The following is a 26,123-nucleotide window of genomic DNA, read 5'->3' on the forward strand; positions in this document are numbered from 1 at the left end:
ATTCATTAATAAATTGGTGAAGATATGATGAAGGATGATAAAAGAACATATTGGAGTTTCAACTGTTGTTTATAAGTCAGAAGTTTTGTTTAAACGTTTGTTTTGTGGGTAAATATAAATCGTTGTTTTGTGAACATGCTAAATCAATTATGAAACCAATAAAATATTTTTATCGATTTTTGGTCTTAACGATTTGATTTTCAATTTAACCGATAAAAAAAATGCTTATACGATCATATATGCAAGATGTTCATAAAAATAGATATAGTGACAAGAATAAAAGTCCAACATAAATTTCTACATCAATCAATTTACTCAAGATCTAATGAATTATTTACCAAACTAAGTCATTATATAAAATAATTTATCAAAATAATATATTTTTTAAAAATTTTACAAAACTAGTATAAACGTATTTCACAGTAACGTTTTAGGGTATATTTCAAATTTTAAAAACTAACGGTGTTAGGTTGATATACGTTACTGTGAGTAACATTTTACTCCTAAAACGTTTTTTTGAGTAACGTTTTACTCCTAAAACCTTACTGTTAGTAACGTTTTAAGAGTAAGACGTTACTCACAGTAACGTTTTAGGAGTAAAACGTTACTCACAGTAACGTATATCAATCTGACGCCGCCAGCTTTTAAAAAATAAAATATACCCTAAAACGTTACTGTGAAATACGTTTATACTAGTTTTGTAAAATTTTTAAAAAACATATTATTTTGGTGAATTACTTTATATAATGGCTTAGTTTGGTCAATACGTCAGATCTAATTGTTCGAATTTCTTCTAAAAAGACAAGTGCAATGAATTGAGGAAACAACATTTGTTGTATGTCATTGTTACATTCAAATCTAAAATTGAGAAGTGAGATATAATAAATTAACATGGTCTAGATAAACAAGATTTGAAATAGTAACAACTGTAATTAAATTTCATAAATTGTACTCATACATCAACTTAACAAAATGAAACTCAAACTCATGAGTACAAATTGAAATAAATCATAATATATATTTTTGGAATTAATTAACATTATTGTTCTTCAAAAATCTCCATAGATGAGGACAATTTTCCTCACATTCAAAAAGTAAAGGATAGCATTGTCGAGGTTGAACTATTAAACAACAATATTTCCCTTGAACTTTGATGCAAGTACTAACTTTCGTTTTGATTTAACGTTCGTATCTTCTTCACCTGCATCTCGTAAAGATATAAAAATACATAAAATTTTTATTTTTATACATGGAAATAATATAAAAATAATTTAATATGAACATACATTGATGAAGAGCCAGAAGGGAGAACATAATCAAGCAAAGTAGCAAAATTGACTGAAGGGAGAATTTAGTTGAAGCCATATGATTTAATGCTTTGAAGTTTAAAGGTAGTGAAAAAATACTGAAGAATTTCTCTCAAATATGTAGCTTTAAAAAAAGTTGTTGATTTTTCTAACTAAGTTAAACTAATGATTAAAAATTTGACAAATTATAAAAGTAGTTGATTTTTATAATTACTAAGTCAAACTAAAGAGTTGATAGTTCTAAATTATTATTTAACATTTTAATAGTAACACTCCTAAAATTGAATTCATGTCATAAAACTTATTTGATATTAATCGTTAAGGTTACTAAATATAATTGTCACTTTTACAAAAGCAAGATAAAATTGATTATTTTCATCCCATTATATTAAATGGTTTTGAAATGAAATTAACTTAGTCTTATACAAAACAAAGTGAGAAATATGAGACAATAAGCTAAAAATAAGAATATGTATGGACCAAAAATTAAGCAAAGACTAAAATTGAGTTATTTAAAAGAGTAAGGAGCAAATTTAGACATTGTAAACATGAACAATCTAATCCCAAAGATATGGAGAGGATTGTGTGTACGAAGACTTTCATCCTACACGGTAGAGAGTCTATTTCTAATAAGACCCTCGGCTCAAGTAGAAGAATCTTGGCTAAAATTCAAATGTAAAGTAAAACACATCTTCGTCATATCGACGATATTTTAGGACATGAAAATATCCAAGATGTAGGACACAACTACTTCCCTCAAAAGTTCATTTTCATCTTCTTTTACATGATTCTATCAAGGGTTCAACACACTTGTCAGTAATCATGGTTCAAGTCTTCAAAGCATGGACATGAAGAGAAATCATCCTTCAAAATGTACTACAATTAACAAGTGAAGACCCCGAAAACTGTGTTTTGTACATAAGACTCCACAGAGAAAAAGGCTTACAGAAGACACAAATACTTCACACCAGACTAAATTACACAGACGAGCACAATCATCAGTCCTCCCAAATTTACAGAAGAACCATATCATCACATTATGGCACAACCCTTCCTTTCCTCTTGCGGCTGTGCGGCAGTTGGCGGATATCTGTTAGACTCCGATGGGTTGTAAGTAAACTCTGATGTGTCAAGTCCATACTGGATTACAGCCATTCAAGAATTCAAGTCAGAAAATATTAAGTGCACTTAAGAGTTACAAGTACATACACGAGATAAAAACCAAAACAATGTACTCGAACAAACCACCGAAACAATAATCTGTATGCTGTCACACGGAAAGATGGTCAAAAGAAGTTCTGGCTGATGCAAAGAAAAGGTCTCGCTGTGGTTGGATATATTTATTAAAACTTGAGATAATAAAAAGAAAAAGCATCTCTGAGAAATCCGTAAAAAGGTCGAAACAAATAGAACTGCAAATAGGCACAGATTATAAAAACCATCATGATGAGTTCATAGTAACTGAAAAAGACAGTGCAGTTGGTAACGAGCAGTCAACCGAGAAGGTTAAACATCATGATCCATATCGACATGCAAATAAAGCAATCAACAGAAAGCTAACCTTTTCCCTCATACGTGTACTCCATGCATCATTTCTACTTGGACGATTATCAAGAGTCGCAGTAACAGGGACACCAGTTGCAGGATTTGCTGGTGGCCTATTGTTGATCAGTGGCTGTCGGATTTGTTGTCTGGGACCACCTATGTACTCATCATCACTATCATAGTCTGCTGGTCTGTTTGCTGCCCTTACTACGAGGGCCAATAAGAATATAAGAGCCTGCAATTGTAAACGGACGAAACTGAGAGACTCGGAGAAAATTAAGACAAACAATTTTCAGGTCAAAAAAAATAAAAAATTAAGACAGATCATTGAGACTCATACAGCGAACCCCTACTAGTTTGGAATTGACACTTGGTGTTATACTGGAATGGAACGACAGAACAAATATTCAGGTCACATGTTCTCTGCTGTATCCACAAATATTTTACTGAATATGGTCAAGCCAGCAGTCAGCCCTGACTTCCACTAGGACCATGCCAACATCTCTAAGGCACAGTAAAAGGCCACGGCATATATAACTGGTCAGAGACATATATTGAACCAACAGGGATGAATAGATTATATTTACTACATTTTGCAAGAAAAAACAGCGATATCATAATGCAAGAGTATATTCACAACCACTTGGAACTGTGGAGATACACCTCTAAATAGGATCAATGGCTTGCAAAAAATCAGAAGTCATATAGCATAATAGAATTGAAGGTGAAAGAACATGGTGAGGAGGGCAAACAACACCCGAAGGCCTGTTGCATAACTTCGGTTTTTCACCCATAACCCAAAAAAACCATATATATCATTCTTAAGCTCACCTCGAATATAACAGCACCAAGGGCAACCCACTTAATAATCTTCCAGTGGTCATCCAGAAAGTCATAGATCGTTTCAAAGTTGCCCGTTTTATCCCTTGGAATTTCCTGACAAAGACTTTCATCACTTTTCTGACAACAAAGTATAGTTTGAAAGTGAAGTCGTGAGTGCGAAAACACTTACATCTTTCCAGCTTTTATCAAAGAATATAAAACCAGCAGCACCTAGCTCTACCAAGATCAACAAGAAAATCAACATGGAGTACTGTTCCAAGTTAAGGTGCCAAACATGCTTCATAGAAGACTGAGAAGAGAAATCAGATGAAAACTCTAGTAAATTGGATCTTCTAGAATTCCACAATGCATATTGGAAATAGGGGTTCAGGAGAGTATAGTGCAACAAGGCAGGAGGAGAAACTGAAGAATCAATTATTAGGAAATGTAATCCAATCCATATATTCTCCCCCTGATAAGACCCAGTCTGGATTAATCCCAATATGATCCAAGACTCATCCAGGTAAGATTTCACAAATCTGACTGAAAATGTTCCTATTGATCCACATCATATGTTACCCAACATCATGACACCTATCATTTATACATATTGACAAAAGAAGTATCTCTTCAAAAATATATTAAGTTTTCCACAAATATATAATGGGAAAATTACGTTCTATATATACTAGGAGAAAATAATTACGCCACATAGCCCATATTTTGAGCTTGTTACCTGGTTTAACCCACATTTGTGTATAAACACCTCCCATACACTATTGTACACTTCTATACAAGGTTGATATATTAGGTTTAATTCCCTCCCGGTCTCCCTCACGTATAGTGTTGTTTAGTATTGTATGTTGGACTACATGACGTAATATTTTATGTGGGCTGTATATTTTTTAAATTTTCCCATATATAATAAATCAAGAAGAGTGAACAAATGATAAGGATACACAACTCAGGCAGCAACCATTCCTTGTTGCCGCTCCAATACAACCACAGCAAGATACAACTACAAGAACTGCTCCAATACCAATAAACAAATATATGAACCTGCGACATAACAAATGGGTCAATGCTTCATTTCAATCCGACCAACTGACCATTGGAGCATGAAATTCAAACATGGGAAGACAGCAGAACACCAAATATGAGCCATCCTTTCCAGAAAAAACTTTATCCAAGCAATAAAAAGAAGAATAGTCTTGTCATCCTATAATCTTTACAAATCATGTAGTCAAGTTCTGAGAATTCACACCCACTGACCACTCAAAACTTAGAACATATTATGACAAAAAAGTTGTTGTCTCTGTTAATAATTCAATAATGGACAAGCTCAAACAAGTGAAGACCATATATAGTTCATTTTCCTTATTTATACTTCCATGTTTCTTTAGCTCTACACCTAGGAAACATATGATTCAACCTTCGCATATACTTTCTTCATAAAAAAATAACCAATGCAAGTTTTCTCAAACTTATCAGCGAGAAAAGTAAAACAGAAAGAATTGGCTATCATTTTAGAAGGATTGCAGCACAACTGATCAATCCTCCTCCAAAATGAGTAAACATTTAGGCCATCAATAATCCCAAAAGTGTCACGATTTGTTTAAAATAAACTCATAACCAGAAAATATAGAAGTACTAATAAATTATAACTAAACATTGTTTCACATCCGTTTTCAGAATTAAATTTTGACAATTCATTATACGACTTCTTCAACATAGTTCAGTTTTATAGTTGCTCCATAAATATAGAGGGCCATGCTACTTCATTGGGGGGAAAAGTCTCAATCATTTCCACATAATGAACTTTAAATTCTCCAGCAGATAAAAGCCAAAAATTCCCTACACCAAAACTGCCACTTCATATGTTAGAGATGTTGAATACTTGAACACGAGAAGCACTGAAGCAGAGGACTCTATTTCCACTTTGTATAAAGTAAAAAAGGGCTATCATCAAAGTGGCGTTCAGAGATTGTGAAAGGTTTAGTTAGATTGGGACCATGACTAAAATGTTTAGAAATGCATGTAAAGACAGATTTTGGCAAATGGGTGAGACGGTGATGCAGTTACCAGATTCACAGGAATCCGTAGTTCAACCATATGAAGAAACAAATAAGAAATCTGAAAGGGGGATCTTAGTCAATGGAATCAGGAAGTATTTGGAAGAATAGAAAAGTCGAGATGTCAGTTTTTTTTGTTAAAGTATCGAGATGTCAGAGTTGATGAACAAGTTGGGGGATAGAAAGAAGGGAAGGGGGTTGGAAGTAGATGATCGCCAAAAAAGAGGAAACAGGAAATCAAGAGAGTTAGTTTTAATGGATATAGTGCAAGCAATTAGATAGAGACAAAAATCTAGGGTATACGTAGTTGAAGGAAGGGGATTGTGATACAAGTTCGACCACTGCAGGTTATAGTGAAAAAGGGGGGAAACTTCGTAGGAAAAACACAAAGTGGGAGACCAGTTACAATTGAAAGGAAGGGAGTGAAAGATGCAAATATCAAGTTCTTTATGCAATTATCTGTTGCAGAGGCCTCGGCTTGGCAGGGTAGAATTAGCCAAACAGCAGAGAAGATGAAGGAATGGTTGAAAAGAAAAAACTCGAAAAGGGAAGTGCAGTAAGCAGTTGAGAATTATACCTGAGATAAAGCACTAGGACCTAACAACTTAACTTTACCTTATTTCAACAGTGTTTGGACAAACTTGTAGAGACAATTCAGGCTTTTCATGAGACTGAAATATTTGAGACCACCACCTCCTTTCATATAGCAATCATACCAAGAAGGATGGTCCAGCAAGTACTAAGGACTACAAACATATTAGTCCAGTGAGAAGCATAGACTAGATTAATGTGAAGATACTTCTTAATTTAGTGGATGACATAGTGACCTCCAAGAACATATTAATGGAAAGCAAGTTAATTATGGACACCACACTTATTTCATATTAGGTGTTTGACTCTAGAAGAAAGGAAGGAGCTGCAGGAATTTTGTACAAGTTACGATTAGAAATGCTTACAATCATATTAATTGAAACTTTTGGACTATAATGATGCAAGATGTGTTTGGAAAAAAGGAAGAGGAAATGAAAGGGTTTCGTGTATCAATGGTGAAATACTTAAGTATTGGTAAACAGGTTTCCAACTGATTTCTTTGCTGGCTCTAAAGAGTTGAAGGAAGGGATCCACTATCTCTCATACTATTCAATTCGGCCAGGGACGCACTAAGCAAGCTAAATGGATGGATGGAGCAGGCATCGCCACAGGGAAAATAAATTAGTAACACGAGTATCTATTGTAAGTTGAAGTACAATAGATACCTATTAGCAAATAACCTCTAAAGACACTAAATTTTTTGCCTTTATCCTTTTTAACTGTGACATTCCTCCAAAAAAACAAGAGCAAATACAGTCAGCAATACAACTTCACAATCATCTCAAAGACAACTTCAACAGAAGCGCATGAACAATCAAATAAGATAACTATTAAAAGTGAAAAGGGTATCCATACCAAGGTTTTGGAAGTTTATCAAATATGTTTTCAGCCAACGATACAGCCATCAGCATTGGACGACCAAACTCTATCATGTCACCACTCATAGGTGGTGCAACTGGGTAATCATCTCCGGAGTGTGAATGATTTTTGTACTCAACAAATAGATAAATACCATACCCCACCATTGTCAAACCAACAAGGGTCAACAAAAAGTTCAAGAGCTTCAACAAGCACTCCCAAAACCCTTTGCACGCCATCTCTCTACAGTTCCGTCAGCAAACCCTCAACAACAACAGCTCCTTCCAAAAAATTTCAGCTAAATCATCAAATTTCCCAATTCCCTAAAATACCAACATACACAAAACAACTCATCAATACTTCAGTTTATCCGAAACACATAAAAGACTCAAACTTTACCACAAAACATACACAAACAAACACAATCCAATATGTGCATAATCCATTTGAGAAAAAAAAAATACTCCATCCATAACATGAAAATATGAAAATTCTGATTATGGATGGATCTCGGAAAACAATTAAAAGGGGTTATAATTAACATGAAACTGAAACTATTGAAGCCAGAATCTTGAAATATAATCAACATATAAGATAGAATTGGAACTATCAATAGAGCTTATCCAAAAAAAATGATTTAAAAATTGAATAATGGGTCAAAAAATTACTTACAAGAAAGGGCAGAATTAGCAGGAGATTTGAGATCGGAAATGGTGGAAGGTTCGAAGAAGATTAGAAGAGAGGTATATTTGGTTTAAGAGAAAAAGGAAAAAAGGTGGAGAGGGTTAGCTGGCTTGTCTGGTACCTGTGTTTTCGCTAAAATGGATTATGCTAGGGCACTCATATTTTTGCTATATCAACCTCTTCTTTTTTATTTACTCAGGAGTCGTGATGGAATGATAAATATTTTTTATTTTTATTTATTAATTAAGTTGAGGTCTTAAATCTCACCTTATTTGGATGATTGTTAGATAGTCTTATAATTTATTTTGTATTGTATTGCATTATTTTAAAGGGAATTTTTGTATATAGTCACTCAAAATAATTTATTTATATTTTTGTTCGCTAAGTATGATTTATAGTTACATGTTAAAGGGAGAGATGCGAGTGAGATTGGGAGAGAGAGGAGAGAGACGAGTGAGAGAGTAGAGAGAAGCGAATTATATATATGTATTTGTCCAATTATATGTCAAATATGTTGGTTTTATTTGCCCTAAATTTCTTACCATAAATAGGTTTTCCTTTTAGGAAAGGTTTTTGATTGACTAATCTTTTTCTGATAGTAAAATGTTTAGGATTCTATAAATAAAGGTATGTTCCTTCTAACTTAATCAGCATTCACAATATAGTCTTAAAGGCTTTGAGAGTTTTGGTTAGGGGAAGAATTTTATGGGTCGCAAGCTTGATACGTTATCACTTGTGTGAACCTCCCATGTATTCCGAGTGAATTGTTTGAGGTTGTTTCTCTTTGTATTTTGTACTCTCATATTTATAGTGGATTGCTCATCTCCTTTGTAGACGTAGGTCGATTGACCGAACTACGTTAAATCTTTGTGTCTTTTGGTATATTTCTCGTTTTCTTCTTACTCGTGGTCTTTTGAGGTTTACTTTGCTAGCTTTTACGTTTACACCTGCTTATTTCCGATCTTAACAAAATAATTGTATGTATGAAACTGGTATGTATATGTTTTTGTATATCTGGCAAGCGAGATTGAGAGAGGGATGAAAGAGGCAAGTGTGATTGGGAGAGAGGCTAATTGTATTTGTATATCTTTCATATAGTTATATGTATAAGTGTATAATTTGTATTTGTATATGGATAAGCAACCTAATTACAACTTAAGTTGTGAGTCGTAATTAATTCAAACTATAGCTACGTTAGCTAATTAACCAGTATATGTTTGTTTATCCATGTAATTTTCTCTTATTTTTATTTTAATAAATACAATATTTGGAGAAATTGTATCATTTTCTATTGGTACATAATTTCACATCAACAATTTGAAATAGTAAAATAACTTACAACACCAAATTGATTGTTACATAAAATGAAACGTTTTTAAATTATCTAGGAATGAATTTATACAATATGATACAATTAAATTTAAATAACAATAAAAACAAACATGATATTTAAACTGCCGATATAACCCAATACACAATGGGCTACAACCATCCTAACAAAGTGTAATATTTTTTTTTTTAAAAAAATCTTTTAAATTATGAATTTTGTTATGTAAATAAAATGACAAGAAAGTGAATTTTGCAATATTTTACCTACTTTTAATTTAATTTAAGATCACAAATTTAAATATTTTATTTATTTTTTTAAAATTTCTTAAATTCAAAAGTTTTATTTATTTATTTTAATTATTAGGTCTTTTTGAGTTGGCATTATTATTTGAAATGCCCCAATAAAAACTTTAAACACCACTGAACATGACTCTATTATTAATAGTACCTAGACATAGCAAATAAAAGTGCATTGACTTTAAGCATTCACTAAAACCTTTTATAAAATAAACACTGCCGACTTATACCTAATTTTAGTAAACTAATAAATAAAATAATGAAAATGATATATGTATCTTAGAATATAATAAATTGTATCATGTATTATAAATGTCATAGTTTACTATGATATATAGTTGAAAATACTATCAAATTAAAGAGAAAATATTATCAGCTAATACATGTATTATTATATTATTTGATATCTTGCATCGAATGACTCTTTTAGTTTACATATCTTATTCAGTATTACTAATATTTTAATATATTATATTCATTTAATATAATAATTTAAATAATTAATTTCTACGTTATTAATATATCTTACTTTTTAGTAATAATATTTTTATAAATCCTATCAAACCGATTCGTAATTTTGAGAGTAATAATAATAGTAATATAATGTGAAAAGTGATAAGTTAAAAAAACTGATAAGCTATTCGTCTATCACCAATTAGCGTTGTGTGGAGGGATAAATATTTTGTCATCCTCAATTAAAGATTTCGAATTTGAGTTTTCTTAGGTGCGAAGTCTCTCATATTAAAAAAAATATATTTACCCCTTAAATATAAATTTTTTTGATGTAAATTCAAATTTAATTGGACTCGAAAAATAATTATCAACCATTTGTAAAGCAAAGAGTGACAAGCTATATACTACAAAAGAAGTGGGGTACAACACCCACCGTCCTTGATTTATGACCCTAATTTAATGGGCAACAAACAACATTGAATATTGAATATAAATGGTTGTGTACTTAAATTTTATCATAATATCGTGAACGCGATTGTTTTCGAAAGAGTTTCGATTCAAATAAAATAATTCAAAGCAATGTCAAAAAGGAATCATATGAGATAATCGTGTATAAGATTTAGGAAGGATAGAATGTATGCAGACCTCTATCTCATGGAGATAGAAAAGTTATTTTCAAAAAACCTTCGATCAATTATATGAAATAATTATTATTTAGTTAAGAATTATTTAATAAAAATTACTTCTTATCTTTTGAAGAATGAATAACTTTTTAAGCATCGAATGTGCGTAAAGTAAAAACATCATATAATATGAGTAGTAGAGAGAAATTAATTACTATTAAGATCATGTTAAAGGACCCCGTTGGTGGGTCAAGATTATAAAATTTTATTGGCGGGGTGAGAATTTGAAATTAAAGTCAATTAAAAGATTGGATTTTTTTTTTACTTTTTTTTTTTTAAAAAAAACATTCTCAATCATTGAATAATTCCGACCATGTTATGACAATATTATCAATCTAAGCCAATAATATATGTTTCTTACAAAATATATAATCAATTAATATATCTACTTCATAGTGGACCAAACAATTCCCTTTTTTCTTCACTAGTGTTTGGCTCTCATCACTTGGCATATTCCACCAATTTCAAGAAACCATATCCACCTAAAAAAAATATTTAAACATTTCATTAAGTGTGTTATTACTCTGTTTAAATTTGTTTGTCTCATTTTGATTCGAAATAAAATTAAAAATTGAACAAACTAATTTCGTCTGCTTATCAAATTAAAGGTATAATGGATGTGGTTGGTAGCAGAGATTGACCACAATGGAGGTAATGGATGAAAGTGAGGATAGAGGTAGAGGTGATGATCGAAGAATGTATGATAATAGTTGATGGCGATGCTAGTTGTGATGACGGAGTTTGTTTGTAATAGGAATTTTGACAATAGTGGTGATGGAGGTGCGACAACTATAGAGACTGGGTGGTGGTGCCAGTAGATTTAATTATAATAACGAGGAAGATAAGTATAGGAACAACTGGCATTAGTAGTTAATAACTCTGGTAGTTGTGATGACAAATGTGGCTGATGGTAGAAGACATTAATGATAGTTGATAATAGTGGTAACGGTTGTGGTGATTGTGACGATAAAGATGATTAGTGATGGTGACGGATGATCATGGATAGAGTTATGATGAATGCTATCCCGTAAGAATACCACTTAATGTTACTAGGACTCTGTTCTAGATCAATAGATCTTAATGATTAAGATATATTCGAACCAATCAAGTGCTTAAATATTAATGGAAAAACAAATGTACTTATGTATAAATTATTCAAATTCAAACATTCATCAAGTACTCATAAATAATGTCTAGTTTCTTTTTCAAATATCTTTTTGAAATTCAAATTCACCTCAACTTTCAAATATCACGTTTTAACTTGCGGTTATTAGTTCGGCAAAATTCAATTACTTCGAGTTAAACCTTTTATTTGCATTGAAATTTTCATTTTATATATGTAAAAATAATCTATTTAAAATTCGATAAACAAAAAGAATTTGGATTTCTAACCCATAAACTAAGAATGGTTTATTCATTATTTTCCAAACAAATTAATGGAGCACACTCATCGGCCCAAACATCTAAAATCGGGCCAACAGAAAAGGGGAAAACCCATATTTGGGTCCATTATTTACAACAACCCGATTTTGACCGTCGAGTCAATGCCATACACGTGGCTCACTCGGGTCGGGTCACTGGGTAATGTCATGGTGCACGGGTCCATCAAGTAATTAGAGATTATTATTTTTTGACATACACCAACTATGGGACCTAGAAAAAATTAGAATGACATGTCATCTCATCTCCGACAACGGGAGCCGTTGATTTGTGAAGGGATGGTTGAGATCCCTTGTCTAGAAAGTTCGTCAAGAACGCTCTCCGTGGAAGGAGCTTTTAGGCCCAAGGGAAGTGGTAACCATGGTTTGGTTATTGCCTCTTTTACTACTTTATCAATCACCTCATCCGCCTACACCACAACCAACAACAAAAGAAAAATTAAGACAATAATTTTTTTTTTCACTATCTTAAAAATGTTCTAATTTTTTTTATCCGAAACGTAAACTTTTTTTACTCTATCAAGTTACTAGGAAACCAACAATAGCTTTAGAAAAGAATGTACTTGTGATAAAATGGACCTTAGACCTAATCGAGCCTCGAAAGCTAACATGGTAAGGATTGTCCAAGACATGACTACAACCACTCTTTGAACCAATGTGAGACAATCTAATAGTGACAACTAATTATACATAATGGTTAAACAATATATTCTTTTTTTCCCTCACATCGTAGGTATTTATGAGATTACACTGAGTATATTGTTGTATCATATGTAATTTAGATCCATTTTGGAGATGATTGATAAAGTTTAACTTGATACTTCCTTCATTACACTATTATCAAAAGAGTTCTAGGCCAAAGGGTGTGTTCGATATGAAGGAAAATGTTCTCCACGAAAATGTTTTCGAGGAGGATAAGTGGTTTCTTGTTTATTTTCTTATGTTCGGTACGTAAACAAAAAAATATCATCCCAAGAGAATTTGTACATAATTTAGAAAAATATTATGGAAGGGGATGGAGGCTATGAGGATGGGGTGAAGATGAATTGTGTTGGAGAGAGGAGAGGAGTTAGGACACGATCAATGTGGAATACAATCCTTGTAGAGACAATCTTACCGGGTGAAGATCAAACGACTTCTCTAGCATGCTATATCTGTTATGTGTTCCATGTGGCCGGTACACTCCAGCATTCTGCAGAATCCAATCGACGTGCCATTAAGAACTCAATACAAGAGTGCAAACTCATGAATTAGCTCAAGAACATTGCTAAACTGAACAGAAGTATCTAATGGGTGCGATAATGCTAATGTATTCACCTGAGGATATGGTGGATATGATCCAAACGACGGTGACATGATAGGGGAGCCCCATGTATCAGCATGCAGCTGCATTATTAGAAAACATAAGTTTTTTAGGCATGGTATTTCTTAGACCTATAGTATTTAACATAGGCATGTCAGGTGGTCAAGCTCAGAAGGTAATTAATAGTTCTGCGAAGGACGAACAGTGTTTACCTCTGGACGAGGCGTCCAGTGCCAAGTCTCTGCAGGTTTCCATGCCGGATAGTATGGTGAACCCCACACTTGTAAACCGTTCGGATAACTTGCTGGTGTTACCCAAGCAGGATAAAACTGACCACCTGGGGCAACATGATTAGAATGATATTGTGGGAATGTCATGATAGGTTTATGAGGATAGTAACTTCTTTGTACTGAATCTATTGGTTGCGGATTAGGCCATCTTCTTTCTACTTCCTTTGGCAAAATTTGCTTTCGATGCATTCTGTATTTCTGCTTGGAAATCGAAAGGCAATACTATGGTTAAGTGGAAAGATATGTCAACATTCAACTTTATTGTAGCACAACTGTTATACTACATCTCCTCGCAGGAAATGTGATCAAGATTTAGTACTATCTTGTTTTCCGAAATGTTAGAAAGGATATGAAAGAGCAGAACTCACAAACCTGGAGATGGCTAGCTACGTTATGTCTCGTTAAGCCCTCTACTTTCATCAGGTCCAGTATTCGAGAAGGAATGGCTTGATCTATACCGAGTTGCTCTACTGCTTGAACAAACTTCTTGTGTAGTTCAGGTGTCCAATCTACCTGAATCCAAAGGAAAATATCAAACTTATTCCCCTGAAACTGTGATTCAAACTTCCGAGAATGCAGAATTATTTAACCTCCGGCCAGTCAACTATATTCAAGGCTGAAATGACCGACAAGTATAGCTTACGTACTATACTGATTACCATATGTCAGATTCATACACTATTTGAGAAGTTCAAACTTCCAGATAACAAAATGAGCTCCGTATTCATCTTATAGCAAAATCTTGAAAGCTCCACTACAATTGATAAATCATAGACAAAATGAAACTTGAAGAGGATGTTCAGTGATATCCATGAACTTCTCGAAGAACTTAACAGTTCATAAGGTTAAATTGATTAATGCAAGATGAAAAAGATACATGCAACGCCACATCTAATATCTGCATCTCATCCCTTTTTTCTAAAAAGAAGAGATAAATAACGAAAGATACATGACTGATGAGCTAGAGAAGCAATCAAGAAGCTTGTTTTAAGAATGCATGCGGAACTTATGCAACCAGTAAACAAACATAATGATATACTTGGACTTAAACATTATGGAAATTTGAACACATAATTACTGTCATTATTTTTCTACAAAAACCAGGCATCATTTCTTCCATCTTACCTTTATCTTCTTCCTATTGGATTTAGTCCCATTTGAACTATGAGGACCAGATGCTTTACTAGGTTCAGCAGAATGTGTAATGCTATTGTCAGGGCAGTCGTTACTTCGTGAAGAGGTAGCAATATCAGTCTCCCTCTTTAGATCAGGAGATGAAACATTATCCTCTTTCAAAATAATCTCTCCTTGTTGTACAGTAGGACTTGTTTGGACATTATTCTCAGCAAGTGAATTGTTATAAGTAGTTTCGACGGATTTAGTGTCAGCATCATGTTCCCCACTGTCTTGGTCAGTTGAGAAGATAGTATGATCATGGCAGTCACCATCATCGACTGACCGCACTCCTTGTTTCAATTGTGGGGTTGAGGGAGCAGGGTATTTATCACAGCCCGATGAATGTTCAGTATTGCTTTCCGCTACTGCAGTGAGAGGTTCTGTTCCATTTGAACTTTTGTCATCTGTTTCACCCATTTCTAGTTGTAACTGCAGCATCGATAGGAGAGATTCTTTTACCGGCTCAAGTGATTTGGACACATCCTTTCTAGTATTGAATGCCTGTTGCAACCAAATAAGATCAGGATTTCCTTTTCATATTATAGGAATACTGATTTGAAAGAACATAAGCTTATTGACTGAAGTCTCCGTTACAAACCTTGTGAACTACATGCTGCCATATATTTTTGAGTTTATCATCTGACAATGGTTTCTGAAGGAACTCAACTGCACCTAGCTGCAAAATATCGAACCACATTATTACCAGAAACAATTAGCATCAAATGAAAATATGAGCCCCAAGATCTCACCGCAATACATTTCATCATTGTACTAAGAGAATGTATATTTGATGTCACTGCACGAAGTAAGCGAAGATCTCTTAGACATGTTTAGCATTTAAAACATAGAAGACCACTAATTGAACACAAAAAAAGGGAATGAATGAAAACCAAAGATCTAACTAGATAAAGCAAGGATTCATCCCATCCTAACAAAGTTGGTACACGTGAAGAAGTTCTTTAATATGTTACAAGTTCAAAGACTTAAATATTCTAGCAATTCTAACTCCACCAATGTTATCATATCTGCTCAAACCAAGTTTTGTTGCAAATACATCACTTATTTTTTGTACGTTTAGCACTCACTTATAGTTGGTAGATCTTTGGCACTTTCAAGAAATCGGAGAACCCCATCACTGTTGCCTGCACTTACCTGTGTCAATTAACAGACAAGTTCGTCAACAGTTAGAATAACATTCCGGTCTGTGTTTACATTTTGTCGATCGACTAGTGTTATAGCTGCAGAAAAAACCTCACAAATGAAACTAGTACCTCCACAATGGCAACATGAAAGCCCTCAGATTTGCTTGAGATTGCAGTCAAAGCTTCGCTCTCATTGCAGAAAGAGTAGACTGCAATTACATGGTGTGTTATAACACATGAAAACAATAATGACCTTTCGTGAAGATTCACGGAAGTAAACAAATTCAAGACCTCTATAGTGTTACAACAAATTTGTGACCAAAAAAACAAGCTAAGGACTGAGCAAAATGTCACCCTAACCATATATTAATAAGTTTGAAGCTTCAAAAAAACTACTTATATTCTGCTAGTCACATTACTTACAAAAGTGATTCAGAGCATTCAACAACTAGTAATTACCCCAAATTTTGAAACAACATACATAGATACTCCGTCCGTTTCAAAAAGAATGATTCTTTCTTTTATGACAAATCTTAATTTTCAACTTTTTCACATGATAATTGGTATGTTTAACACTACAAGATAAAAAGATCATTTTGATACATTTCACATAAGAGTTCTTTATTGTCTTAAACTCTGTATCAAGTCATACCAGCCAAACAAATTGAAAGAAGGAAGTATAAACTTGCAAGAACCATTAAAAGAAAGTTAAAATTCTATACTGTAAAAGAGTATCTCTGCAGCACACAATGAAAAAGTAAAAGTATGAATTTTGAATTACTTAAATGCTTTTCATCTTAAAATAGAACTATTTCCCCTTAGTAGTAAATGTAAAGTTCTTTCCACATATAAGGAGAGATCAACAAAGAAACAGACCAAGCAATGCACAATTAACTTGCAAAATCAAAAGAAGGAACATAGAGGGTTAAACACTAGGTGCGAGTAAGTATTTTTTCGACTATTTTACAACTACTTTACCTATGTAGTCCATTTTCTCAAGCCTTGATTTCATCTCAGCAGCAGAGTTGCTATCTTCATCAAGAAGCAGGACTTTAAGCCCCTTTGGGAAATCTTTCCAAGCCAATAATTCATTCTCAATGCAAATCATTTCTAAAAAGGCATCCTTTTTAGTCCCTCCAAATCAGTCACTTTTTTAATCAGTCATTAACTATTCAATCTGCACACCCAAAAATGAATTCCCCTCGGACATTAAAACAACATATTCAGTATAATCCCGTGGTCTGGAGAGGATAGAACATACGCTAAGAGGTTGTTTCCGATTTACACTAAATTTACACTAAAAAAACAATCTTTAGAAAAAAAAATGCCATATAATCAACTGAAAACCTAAAAAATACAAAATCATCTTCTTTTTCCAACAAACCTTATAAAGCTTGAATCTTTAACATCACATAACAAAAAAGGAAAGAGGTAAAGACTGTATTTTTATCTTAAAATAAGAAGAAGAAGAAAAAATCATAAAAGCAACAAAAAATGAAAAACAGAAAACCCCATGTGAGAGATCTTCAACATATTAACACCAAATGTGAAAACACAAACATCACAATTTCAAGAAAACCTTTAGTTTCCAAAATCAGGTGGAGAAAAAGCATAAGCAAGAAAGTTGTTAACTTTGTTCTTGTTCTAGATGCATGAACATGTAAAGAAGAATCATAGTGATACATATAATGCATGTAAATTCAATAATAAATTAGTATATATATTTTATATGTATACCCTGTATCTCTTGGGAAATGAAGAAGACTTAGCTCCTTTGTTCTTGTTTTTTTTTTCTTCTTTTAAGGGTCGTTTGTTGATTAAGTTAGGTGGGTCGAAAGAAACAAGATAAAAGGGAAGAGTGGGGGTCAGGTAAGGGGTTTAGGGGAGACAGTGAGACTGTTGAAAACAGAGATAAACAGAATTCAAGAAGAGAGAGAGAGAGAGTGGGCCGTGGAGTTCAACGTGCTTTTTAATTTGGTCTTATATGATGTATAGGTACGTTAATTTTAGTATACAAAAGTAGATATACGTATCCTATCTGACATTGCGTTATCCATTTGATGTCCTATGTGTTATATCACGTAAGTTGTAGCTTGCAGGGCGTAGATATCTGCTCAAGATACATTGATGTATAATGCTAATATACATCAACTTTCGATATTACTTTTCATATTATGTTCTTAAATATTTTTATTTTTAATGATATTTCTCTTAACATAACCATATATCTAATAAAATATTTTTATTTTCGTAATTTTTAATTTTTAAATACGAGAGTTTGTGACTGACCAAGGTACTGACTACTCTACCACGTACATACAACATAGTTGGAAAGAATTTCTTCAAATGCCTACTTTTAGTTACTTTCTTTTACTTTTATAGAAAGTGAGATCATTATTTGCTAATCAGCCTTACTTTTCTAATCATTCACTTTGTATAAGAATAATAATAGTACCTTACTATTTAAATTATGTCACAAAAATAACTATCTTAAAATCTAAACAAAAGATTCACCCTTTTTTGTTCCCTTTTCCTTCTATTTTTTCACCTAATATAACTTTTATCGATGATTAATCTAAATTTTAATAGAAAAAATTACTATAATTCATCAATAAAGAAAAATACTTTAGTTTTTTTTATAGATGGTGTTGTATTGTCCATAAGAATTTTTATATTGACAGCATTACTATAAAATAAAATACTTAATTTTTTTTTATAGATTATGTCGTATTGTCCATCAGAATTTTTAAATTGACAGCATTTCTATAAAAAGATATTTAGCTTTTTTTTATAGATTGTGTCGTATTGTTCATCACAATTTTTAAATTAACAGCATGTTAAGAGTTTTTTGCTAAAATCATTCCTCGTGACCCAAATCTAAAGTACATCTTTATACTATCTAAAAAAAAATATTCTCTAGACTATTTCTGTTAAGAAACTAATTGAACCAATAAAAAAATTAATTTGTTCATCATGTCTTAGCCATCACAACAGGATCAAAGTTACCTAAAAAGAATATGGATATGCATAGAAAATGAATCTTTCATACTCAAAATTTAAATTTGTGTATCTTCGTTTATATGTTTTTTGCATTATCAAGTAAATTGACTTGTAACAATGCACAAATTTTAAAATATTTATATAGTAGATTCCGATGGTAGAAAGATTATGTAAAAATTTATTTTATAATGTAATTCGCATTTTCTATAATGTATAGAAATGTTCGAAATTTAGTGAAATTACGTAACTATTTGGTTATGAAAAAAATTTAATCACTTTATTTGAACCTTTTGAAGTTGGAGTTGTATTTGACCATCAAAGAATATTTAAAATTTGAATATACTTTACCTGAATATGATTTAGACACTCAATTTCTAAAAATTAGAAAAATCACTCAACTTGACTAGTTGACCATGTGTATAAATATTCATTCGACTTTGACACATTTTTATATTAGTTGCGTGAGTTTCTTAAAAAAATAGACAAAATGATGAATCTTGCAACTTTTTAGATAATATAAGGATTTTTTTTTTGTTGACTTAAATAACACTACGATGTATTCTAGGTTTAAGTCATACTTGAAAGATGATTTTAACCAAAAACTTACATATTTGTCGTCAAGCATCTCTTGAAAAAAAATACATACTATCTTTCATCTATCGTACGTGTTCTTTATTATAATTTTCATTTTCAATAATTGAAGTTTGAAAATTTTAATTAACGATGAAAGAATCATATTTATCGCGTTTGACTTGGTGGTACCGTTTTTCTCGATAATGCAACGCAATCAACTTATTACCATCGAATCAAACTTTTGCATTTATTCTTTTTGCTTTTTATCATTTGTGGAGAACATGATTTTCTTTTCTAAATCTCTTAAAACGACATATGTAGAGTTTTATTTAAAAATAAAAAATAAAAAATTCTCATGGAGGGAAGGTAAAGTAGAAAAAAAAAGTGTGGTTAAATTCCTTTTCTAAAAGATAGAATGGATCTTATCCTTCATACATATTCCCCTCCCCGGGTGTAGCCACATATAGTTTAGGATGGTCAATCGAACAGTTTTTGTAAAAAAAACTATGAAATATATAGGTTGGATGTCCTTAACAAAATTTCTAGCTCTACTTAAAATGTATGATTATCGTAATTTTAAATCTAAAACATCTCAACAATTTTCTGAATTTTAAGTGAGAAGTGAAATTTCTGAAGAAATTTTAGGATACGTTGGAAAAAGTTATTTGAATAAGAAAAAAAAAACTTTTTAACAGCTATTGGTTGGATGGTTGTTATATATTGTATTGTATTACGATATTAGTCTAAATAATAATATTTGTTTTAATTGTTATTTAAATTTTATCGTGGCAGATTGTTAAATTCATCATTATATAATAATGAAAAGTTCCAAGTATATATTGAAGTGATCGCGTTGATACTTTTTTTTCTTCTAATTAGTCTTTGTTTGTTATCTAATAACTTTATTTTATTCTTTCTTCTACCTTTCTAGTTTCTATATGATTATATGATTACTGTATTTTGTATCCGTAAGTTTTTTTTTTCAAATTATTAGTTTATAACATTATATAATGGTGAAAAAAGGTACTGTAACAACCATATATAATGTTATTAGTTTCACTCAAAAACTCACAGAAATAAATTACAAATTCAAAAGCTAAAAGGCTCCATTTTTCTTTTTTAGATTAGTTTTCTATCACCTATGCTGTTAGCATATCAAAAGATATTATCTTCAATTCATCAATTAGTTAATTAATTCATTTTTAATTTGAAATATACAAATTACCAAATTAATTAACTCCTCATTTTCCCTTATAAATTTAATTAATATACATCATCAACATAAAAAAAAACTGTATACCATCGAATCATATTTACCTGTTATATACAAATATGACCTATCTTATTTTTGTTATTAAAATTAATGTATACGACTAGTGCTGATATGCAAAACTGGATAAGAATAGAAAATTAATTAATGAAAAAAAATATTATAGAATTCACGAGCTCACTATGACTGACACCTTTTTCTCACGTGAATTTTTTTACTTATTTCAGCATTAATCCAATTTATTTATTTATTTATTTTAATAAAAAATCAGCTTCACAAATGTACAATAAAATCTATGTAACATAAAAAAGGTAATAAAAACATCGTCCTTTTTTTAAAAAAATTAAATGCAAAAAAATAAAAAATTAAATATTGATGGCTCCTTATCATGAATGAGTCAGATGGCAAAGTTAGCATTAATTTGAAGTGTCGATGTCATGTACAAGGTTTACGTGATCATATTATTTAAAGATTATAAAATTTTAAATTTGTGATAATTTTGATTGGTCGAGTTATAATCTAGCACTTGATTTATTATGATTTTAAGTTCTACTAACTTGAGATTAAACGGAATTAGAGAAAATGGATCTTTGATCAACAACTCGATATATTAGGTAGTTAGTTTGAACATTTGAATAGTGTACAAAAAAAAAATGACTCGTTAGTAGAAATAATGTTTTTTGAGCCATTTTGCTAGTTGGAGGGCATTCTAAAGCCAAAAATCACATTACAACGAGGATATTTAGAGTAAAACATAACCAAGAGTATATTTAAAATTTTTTAAATAGTTTAAAAATAATTTCAATTTTTCGCTCCTACATAATTTAATGGTAAATTTATTCTTTTTTCCTTATAAAAATTATCTTTACATTTTTCTCATCGAAAAATAAGGATATATTTGAGTAGATTTTAGTAGGAATATATTTAAACCCTATTATTAGAGAGAGATAAATTCGAACCATTTCACAATCTTAGAGGCAAATTTGAATTTTTCTTCTCTTTTAAATAAATGAAACTATGAAAGTGTGCTTTACATGTAGACATATGGTTCAATATACAATTATACATGGTGGAAGAATTCATTATATTACTCTACTTATCGCACTAGTTTGTCCGTTTTAATTTGTTTGATTTATTTCATTAAATACAAAATTTAAAAAAATAAAAAGAAATTTTAAATTTTATAATTTTAAATCAAAAATTTATCACATATATTATTTTTAAATTTTATTATCTTAAACATATTATTTGAAAAATTAAATTTAACGAATTACTAAAAAAGGAAAAAAATATTCTTTTTTAAATAGACAAAAAAATCAAACAACCCGAAATAAATCCGAAAAAATATCAAACTAGCAATTCATTCCCTATCAATTGAAGTCAATCTCCTCTCTCACTTTTTCAAGGTTTGGGTGGGCACACAGTATGATATAAATTAAAGATATGATTTCGTGAGAATAAATATTATGTTGCGCTATATATTTTTGAAAAATTCGGACCACTTGAGATTAGGTTAGCTCCGCTTGAAAGGAATTTAAATAAAACTATGCAAGAAAAAGAGCTTGCATATCATATACGAAAGAGAAAAAATAAAGCTATTAATATATTCAGCTTAATTGAAATGCGAAAATTATCAACATGAGTAACAATGCTATGACGAAATGTAACTCTCTTACTTTTAATCAACAAGTCTCTATCGATTCAGATATTGATTCTTAATTTTTATTAAAAAATAATATAACCTATATAAGACTCCATAAAAATACTACAAACTAAAAGGCTAATAATTTTTTTTTTTAAGATTCCCCTTTTCTTGAAAAGATATAATTCCACAAAGCCAAAACAATATCAATGCAAACAAAAAAGAGAGAATTAATTGTTGATATGCTAATCAAAGTTAGGTAGGGAAATGTTATCTAAGTGATTATGTCTCATCATGATGACCTTTTTGCTTTTATATTTATTAATTCACTTCTGATTTATGATCTTAATAAAAATAGCTATAAAAATTATGCTTGTCAATCGAATAAATAATTTTTAATTAGTTACGATCGCTTGAGCAATATGGTAAGCACACCACAATGTACATGTTTAACAATGACTATTTTAATTAAAAATAAAAAAATTGATGAACTACTAATTAAGTTATTTAATGGAACATGATGCACCTTAGATAGTTCTTGTATTATTATTTTGATTTTTTCATTTTGAATCTCGTAATACATGATATTTTATTCAGATTGTATTTTATTTTTTATGATTAAGATTATGTGAATTTTTATCAATTTATCAAATGTATTTAATATTTTCATCATATTGACGTAAAAAAATTTAATTATATCTTTAATATTAAAGAGTAGTTGAATTAAATTTTGAGAAGTAGAAAATATCACGTAACTAATTAGTTAGAGTTAAATTTTGAAAAATAAAATATCATCACGTAAATTGAATCAACACATGAGTATTGTGTAAGCATCACAATCACATAAACACACAAATTTCAAACTTGACCAAGAGTTGAGAAGGAGAGAGAGAGAAGTAAACATACAAATGTAACAAATTAAATGTATAAAACATGGAGAATCACGAGACGTAAGTTTTACAGAACTAAAATTCAATCGACACGTAAATTTATCTAGTCTCACCAAATAAATTATGTCTCTATATGCCCCAATATCCATCATATGCAACAAATTTTAAAGCGACATAATAGAAATTACAATCACAATAAAATATGAAGAAACATAACTATATTGATAAATATTGCGGATACAATTCTGTTCCTCCCTTGATTCTACTCTCCTAAGATTCATTCATGATTCGAGGGCTGTTAGTGGCATATTTCTCGAACTAGGATGGTTTAATTTGACCTCTATATGAATATTTCATCAATTCGTAAAATATTCGAGATCTTGACCTTTAAAAATACTCAATAGTTTATCGGATATTTTGAGATGCATTTTAAGGGAATTTAGTACCCTTTATATAGGCATGAATAAGGGTTTAGGGTTGAGTAGCCTCCATGAATCCTAATTGGAATTGAACACACCTTCTAGAGTTCCAATTCGAATCGAACACGTCTTACAGAATTCCACAAAAATTCAATGTCTACAAATATCCCCTGCTTCAAGGCTTGTCAGAGTGTAGACTCGATGAAACTCAAAGACGAGGCTCGAAGTACTTATTACTTCACCTATTCAGATTTTAAAATTTGATTTATGAGAGAAGAGATAAAGGGTAGATTTGGTCTCATTGGGCGTGCCAATTTGTTTGCACCAAATTCTAAAGAGACGGAAAAGAAATTATAATCACAATAAAAATATGAAGAAACATAACTATATTGATAAATATTGCAGATACAATTCTGTTCCTCTCTCAAATCTACTCTCTTAAGATTTATCTATGATTCGAGGGTCGTTAATGACGTATTTCTCAAACTAGGATGATTTAAGAGATTTATCTATGATTCGAGGATCGTTAATGACGTATTTCTCAAACTAGGATGATTTAATTTGACATCTATATGAATACTCCATGAATTTATGGAATATTCAAAATATTGATCTTTAAAAATATCCAATGATTTAAGGAATATTTTTAGATGTCTTTTAAGGGAATTTCGTACCCTTTATATATGCATAAATAAAGATTTTATAATTGAATAGCCTCCAAAAATCATAATTAAAATTGAACAAACCTTTTAGAATCTCAATTCAAATTGAATACGTTTTGTAAAATCTCACAAAATTTCAATATCTTTACATATGTTTTTCAAAATATGTTTTTCCCACAAAATCATTGCCTTCTTGTGAAACTAAGCACTGTTCTTTTTTGGGGAACTTTTAATTAAAGGCTGACAATTTTTGGAAGCATAGTCCTTGAATTAAATTTATGTACTTTAGGATTAGTTAGTAAACGTTTTGTGTCTAATAAAAATACGTTATTATGTTATTAATGGTTCAACTGAACTAAATCTTAATTCAAATGTCTAAATAAATTTACATGCAAATTCAAAGAATTATCTATTAAGCGCTAAATACTAAATATTTTATCACTTTAGATGTGTAATATAGTTAGATTAACTCTAGTTTGTAATATCATTATTTTATAAAATTTTGATATATCCACATATATTCAGATACTTTCAATACATGTATCTCGATATATATAAAATCAAAATTAGATGTAATTTATTCTATATAGGCGGAGCCATCTTACAGTTAGAGGGTTTTTTCGAATCCCCCTTGACAAAAATTTATATGATTTATACATGGTTATAATAATTTTTTAGGTATATAGATGTCAAACCCCTTTCAGTTACTTCGTGTGTCTATTTTTTCAAATTTCGAACCCCCTTATTGAAAATTCCGACTCTGTCACTGATTGTATCCAAGTGAATTCACATGTATCTAAGATATTTAACTAACCTCGTCTTTCCCCTATCTCGCTCGTCACTATCTTGATATTTCAAATACATAATAAATACAAATCACACTCGATATATGCCATAGAAGAAAAATTAATTATTCTATTACGTATGTTAAAACAAAAGAACTACAAGTACCATTGTTGAGCTTTCAATTAACTTTCCCTTTTCTTAGTTTTGGGTGTGAAATAAAATTTATATTCAAGAATCAAATTTGGAAATATTCTACCGACAGTTTGTCTTTCATTTTTATAATGTTTAAATCTCCTGTATTTTTTTTTTTAGCAATTGAATTCTTAAATTTTAACGCAAATTGTAAATTTATGCATTAAAAGTTGTTAAATTTAAAATGAATAATAGATAAGAACCCTTAATTGTAAAAATACAACAAATTCAATGCATAAAATCATAAAATAAATTCGTCAAATTTAAATTCAGAAATTCGATAATTTTACCCAATTCATTTTGTTTATATTTTTTAATTTAAAGTGGTAGTGGAATCCCTTAAATCTTTGTCACCTAATCTTTAATCTCATCTAGTCATTTAAACAAGCATTTTAAAGCAACTTAATCATTTTCAAGGATTTTGTCAAACCATTATTTTCAATGTTTAAATAATAATCATCTCAAATCTACCTTGTTGGCTAATTAACATGGAGTACTATAATTATGTATTAATTCATTTATGTCTATACATCTAGCTAATCCTTATCTAGTGATAATTACTTGGTTAATAACTAATTTCATGTTAATTGTGATTTGTGTGTATGATCAATAAGTGGCCACGTTAAAGTTTTTTTGTACATAGGAATTAGGTAAAAAATAATTTCATTACAATAATTGAAAACTAATTGATCAATCAC

The 26,123-nt window shown here is 30.8% G+C and overlaps 2 protein-coding genes and 1 long non-coding RNA gene across 3 annotated transcripts; all 3 read right to left on the minus strand.

The window, feature by feature from the left end:
- Positions 1 to 998: 998 nt before the first annotated feature.
- On the minus strand, positions 999 to 1,378 carry LOC114078300. The gene is made up of 2 exons (XR_003579890.1): positions 1,287 to 1,378; positions 999 to 1,201 (listed from the first exon to the last, which is right to left on the minus strand). It is a non-coding gene; the product is annotated as an uncharacterized LOC114078300 (long non-coding RNA).
- Positions 1,379 to 1,965: 587 nt separating this feature from the next.
- LOC107028647 (tobamovirus multiplication protein 2A) lies at positions 1,966 to 8,034 on the minus strand. Its single transcript, XM_015229798.2, has 7 exons — positions 7,868 to 8,034; positions 7,193 to 7,518; positions 4,634 to 4,733; positions 3,865 to 3,945; positions 3,684 to 3,788; positions 2,869 to 3,087; positions 1,966 to 2,447 (listed from the first exon to the last, which is right to left on the minus strand). Exons 2-7 carry the CDS (start codon positions 7,432 to 7,434, stop codon positions 2,340 to 2,342), a joined length of 855 nt encoding a protein of 284 aa, XP_015085284.1. The 5' UTR covers positions 7,435 to 7,518; positions 7,868 to 8,034; the 3' UTR covers positions 1,966 to 2,339.
- Positions 8,035 to 12,001: 3,967 nt separating this feature from the next.
- On the minus strand, positions 12,002 to 17,947 carry LOC107028891 (two-component response regulator-like APRR2). The gene is made up of 12 exons (XM_015230132.2): positions 17,729 to 17,947; positions 16,970 to 17,168; positions 16,121 to 16,200; positions 15,935 to 16,001; positions 15,599 to 15,645; positions 15,448 to 15,525; positions 14,799 to 15,350; positions 14,046 to 14,186; positions 13,596 to 13,871; positions 13,398 to 13,466; positions 13,198 to 13,272; positions 12,002 to 12,490 (listed from the first exon to the last, which is right to left on the minus strand). Exons 2-12 carry the CDS (start codon positions 17,097 to 17,099, stop codon positions 12,323 to 12,325), a joined length of 1,683 nt encoding a protein of 560 aa, XP_015085618.1. The 5' UTR covers positions 17,100 to 17,168; positions 17,729 to 17,947; the 3' UTR covers positions 12,002 to 12,322.
- Between the last annotated feature and the right edge of the window lie 8,176 nt (positions 17,948 to 26,123).

This window comes from Solanum pennellii, chromosome 8, assembly GCF_001406875.1.
Source record: "Solanum pennellii chromosome 8, SPENNV200".
Lineage (NCBI taxonomy): Eukaryota > Viridiplantae > Streptophyta > Magnoliopsida > Solanales > Solanaceae > Solanum > Solanum pennellii.

Bases quoted from the DNA above. Each gene is read 5' to 3' on its own strand.
- LOC107028647 (XM_015229798.2), bottom strand. From the start codon at position 7,434: ATGGCGTGCAAAGGGTTTTGGGAGTGCTTGTTGAAGCTCTTGAACTTT. The intron at 3,789-3,864 runs GTAAGTGTTTTC...AGTCTTTGTCAG, and splicing joins TTGATAAAAGCTGGAAAGAT to GAAATTCCAAGGGATAAAAC. The intron at 3,088-3,683 runs GTGAGCTTAAGA...TTACAATTGCAG, and splicing joins TTGGTGCTGTTATATTCGAG to GCTCTTATATTCTTATTGGC.
- LOC107028891 (XM_015230132.2), bottom strand. From the start codon at position 17,099: ATGATTTGCATTGAGAATGAATTATTGGCTTGGAAAGATTTCCCAAAG. The intron at 15,351-15,447 runs GTTTGTAACGGA...TGGTTGCAACAG, and splicing joins GGCAGCATGTAGTTCACAAG to GCATTCAATACTAGAAAGGA. The intron at 14,187-14,798 runs GTAAGATGGAAG...CTTTGGATTCAG, and splicing joins CCAATAGGAAGAAGATAAAG to GTAGATTGGACACCTGAACT.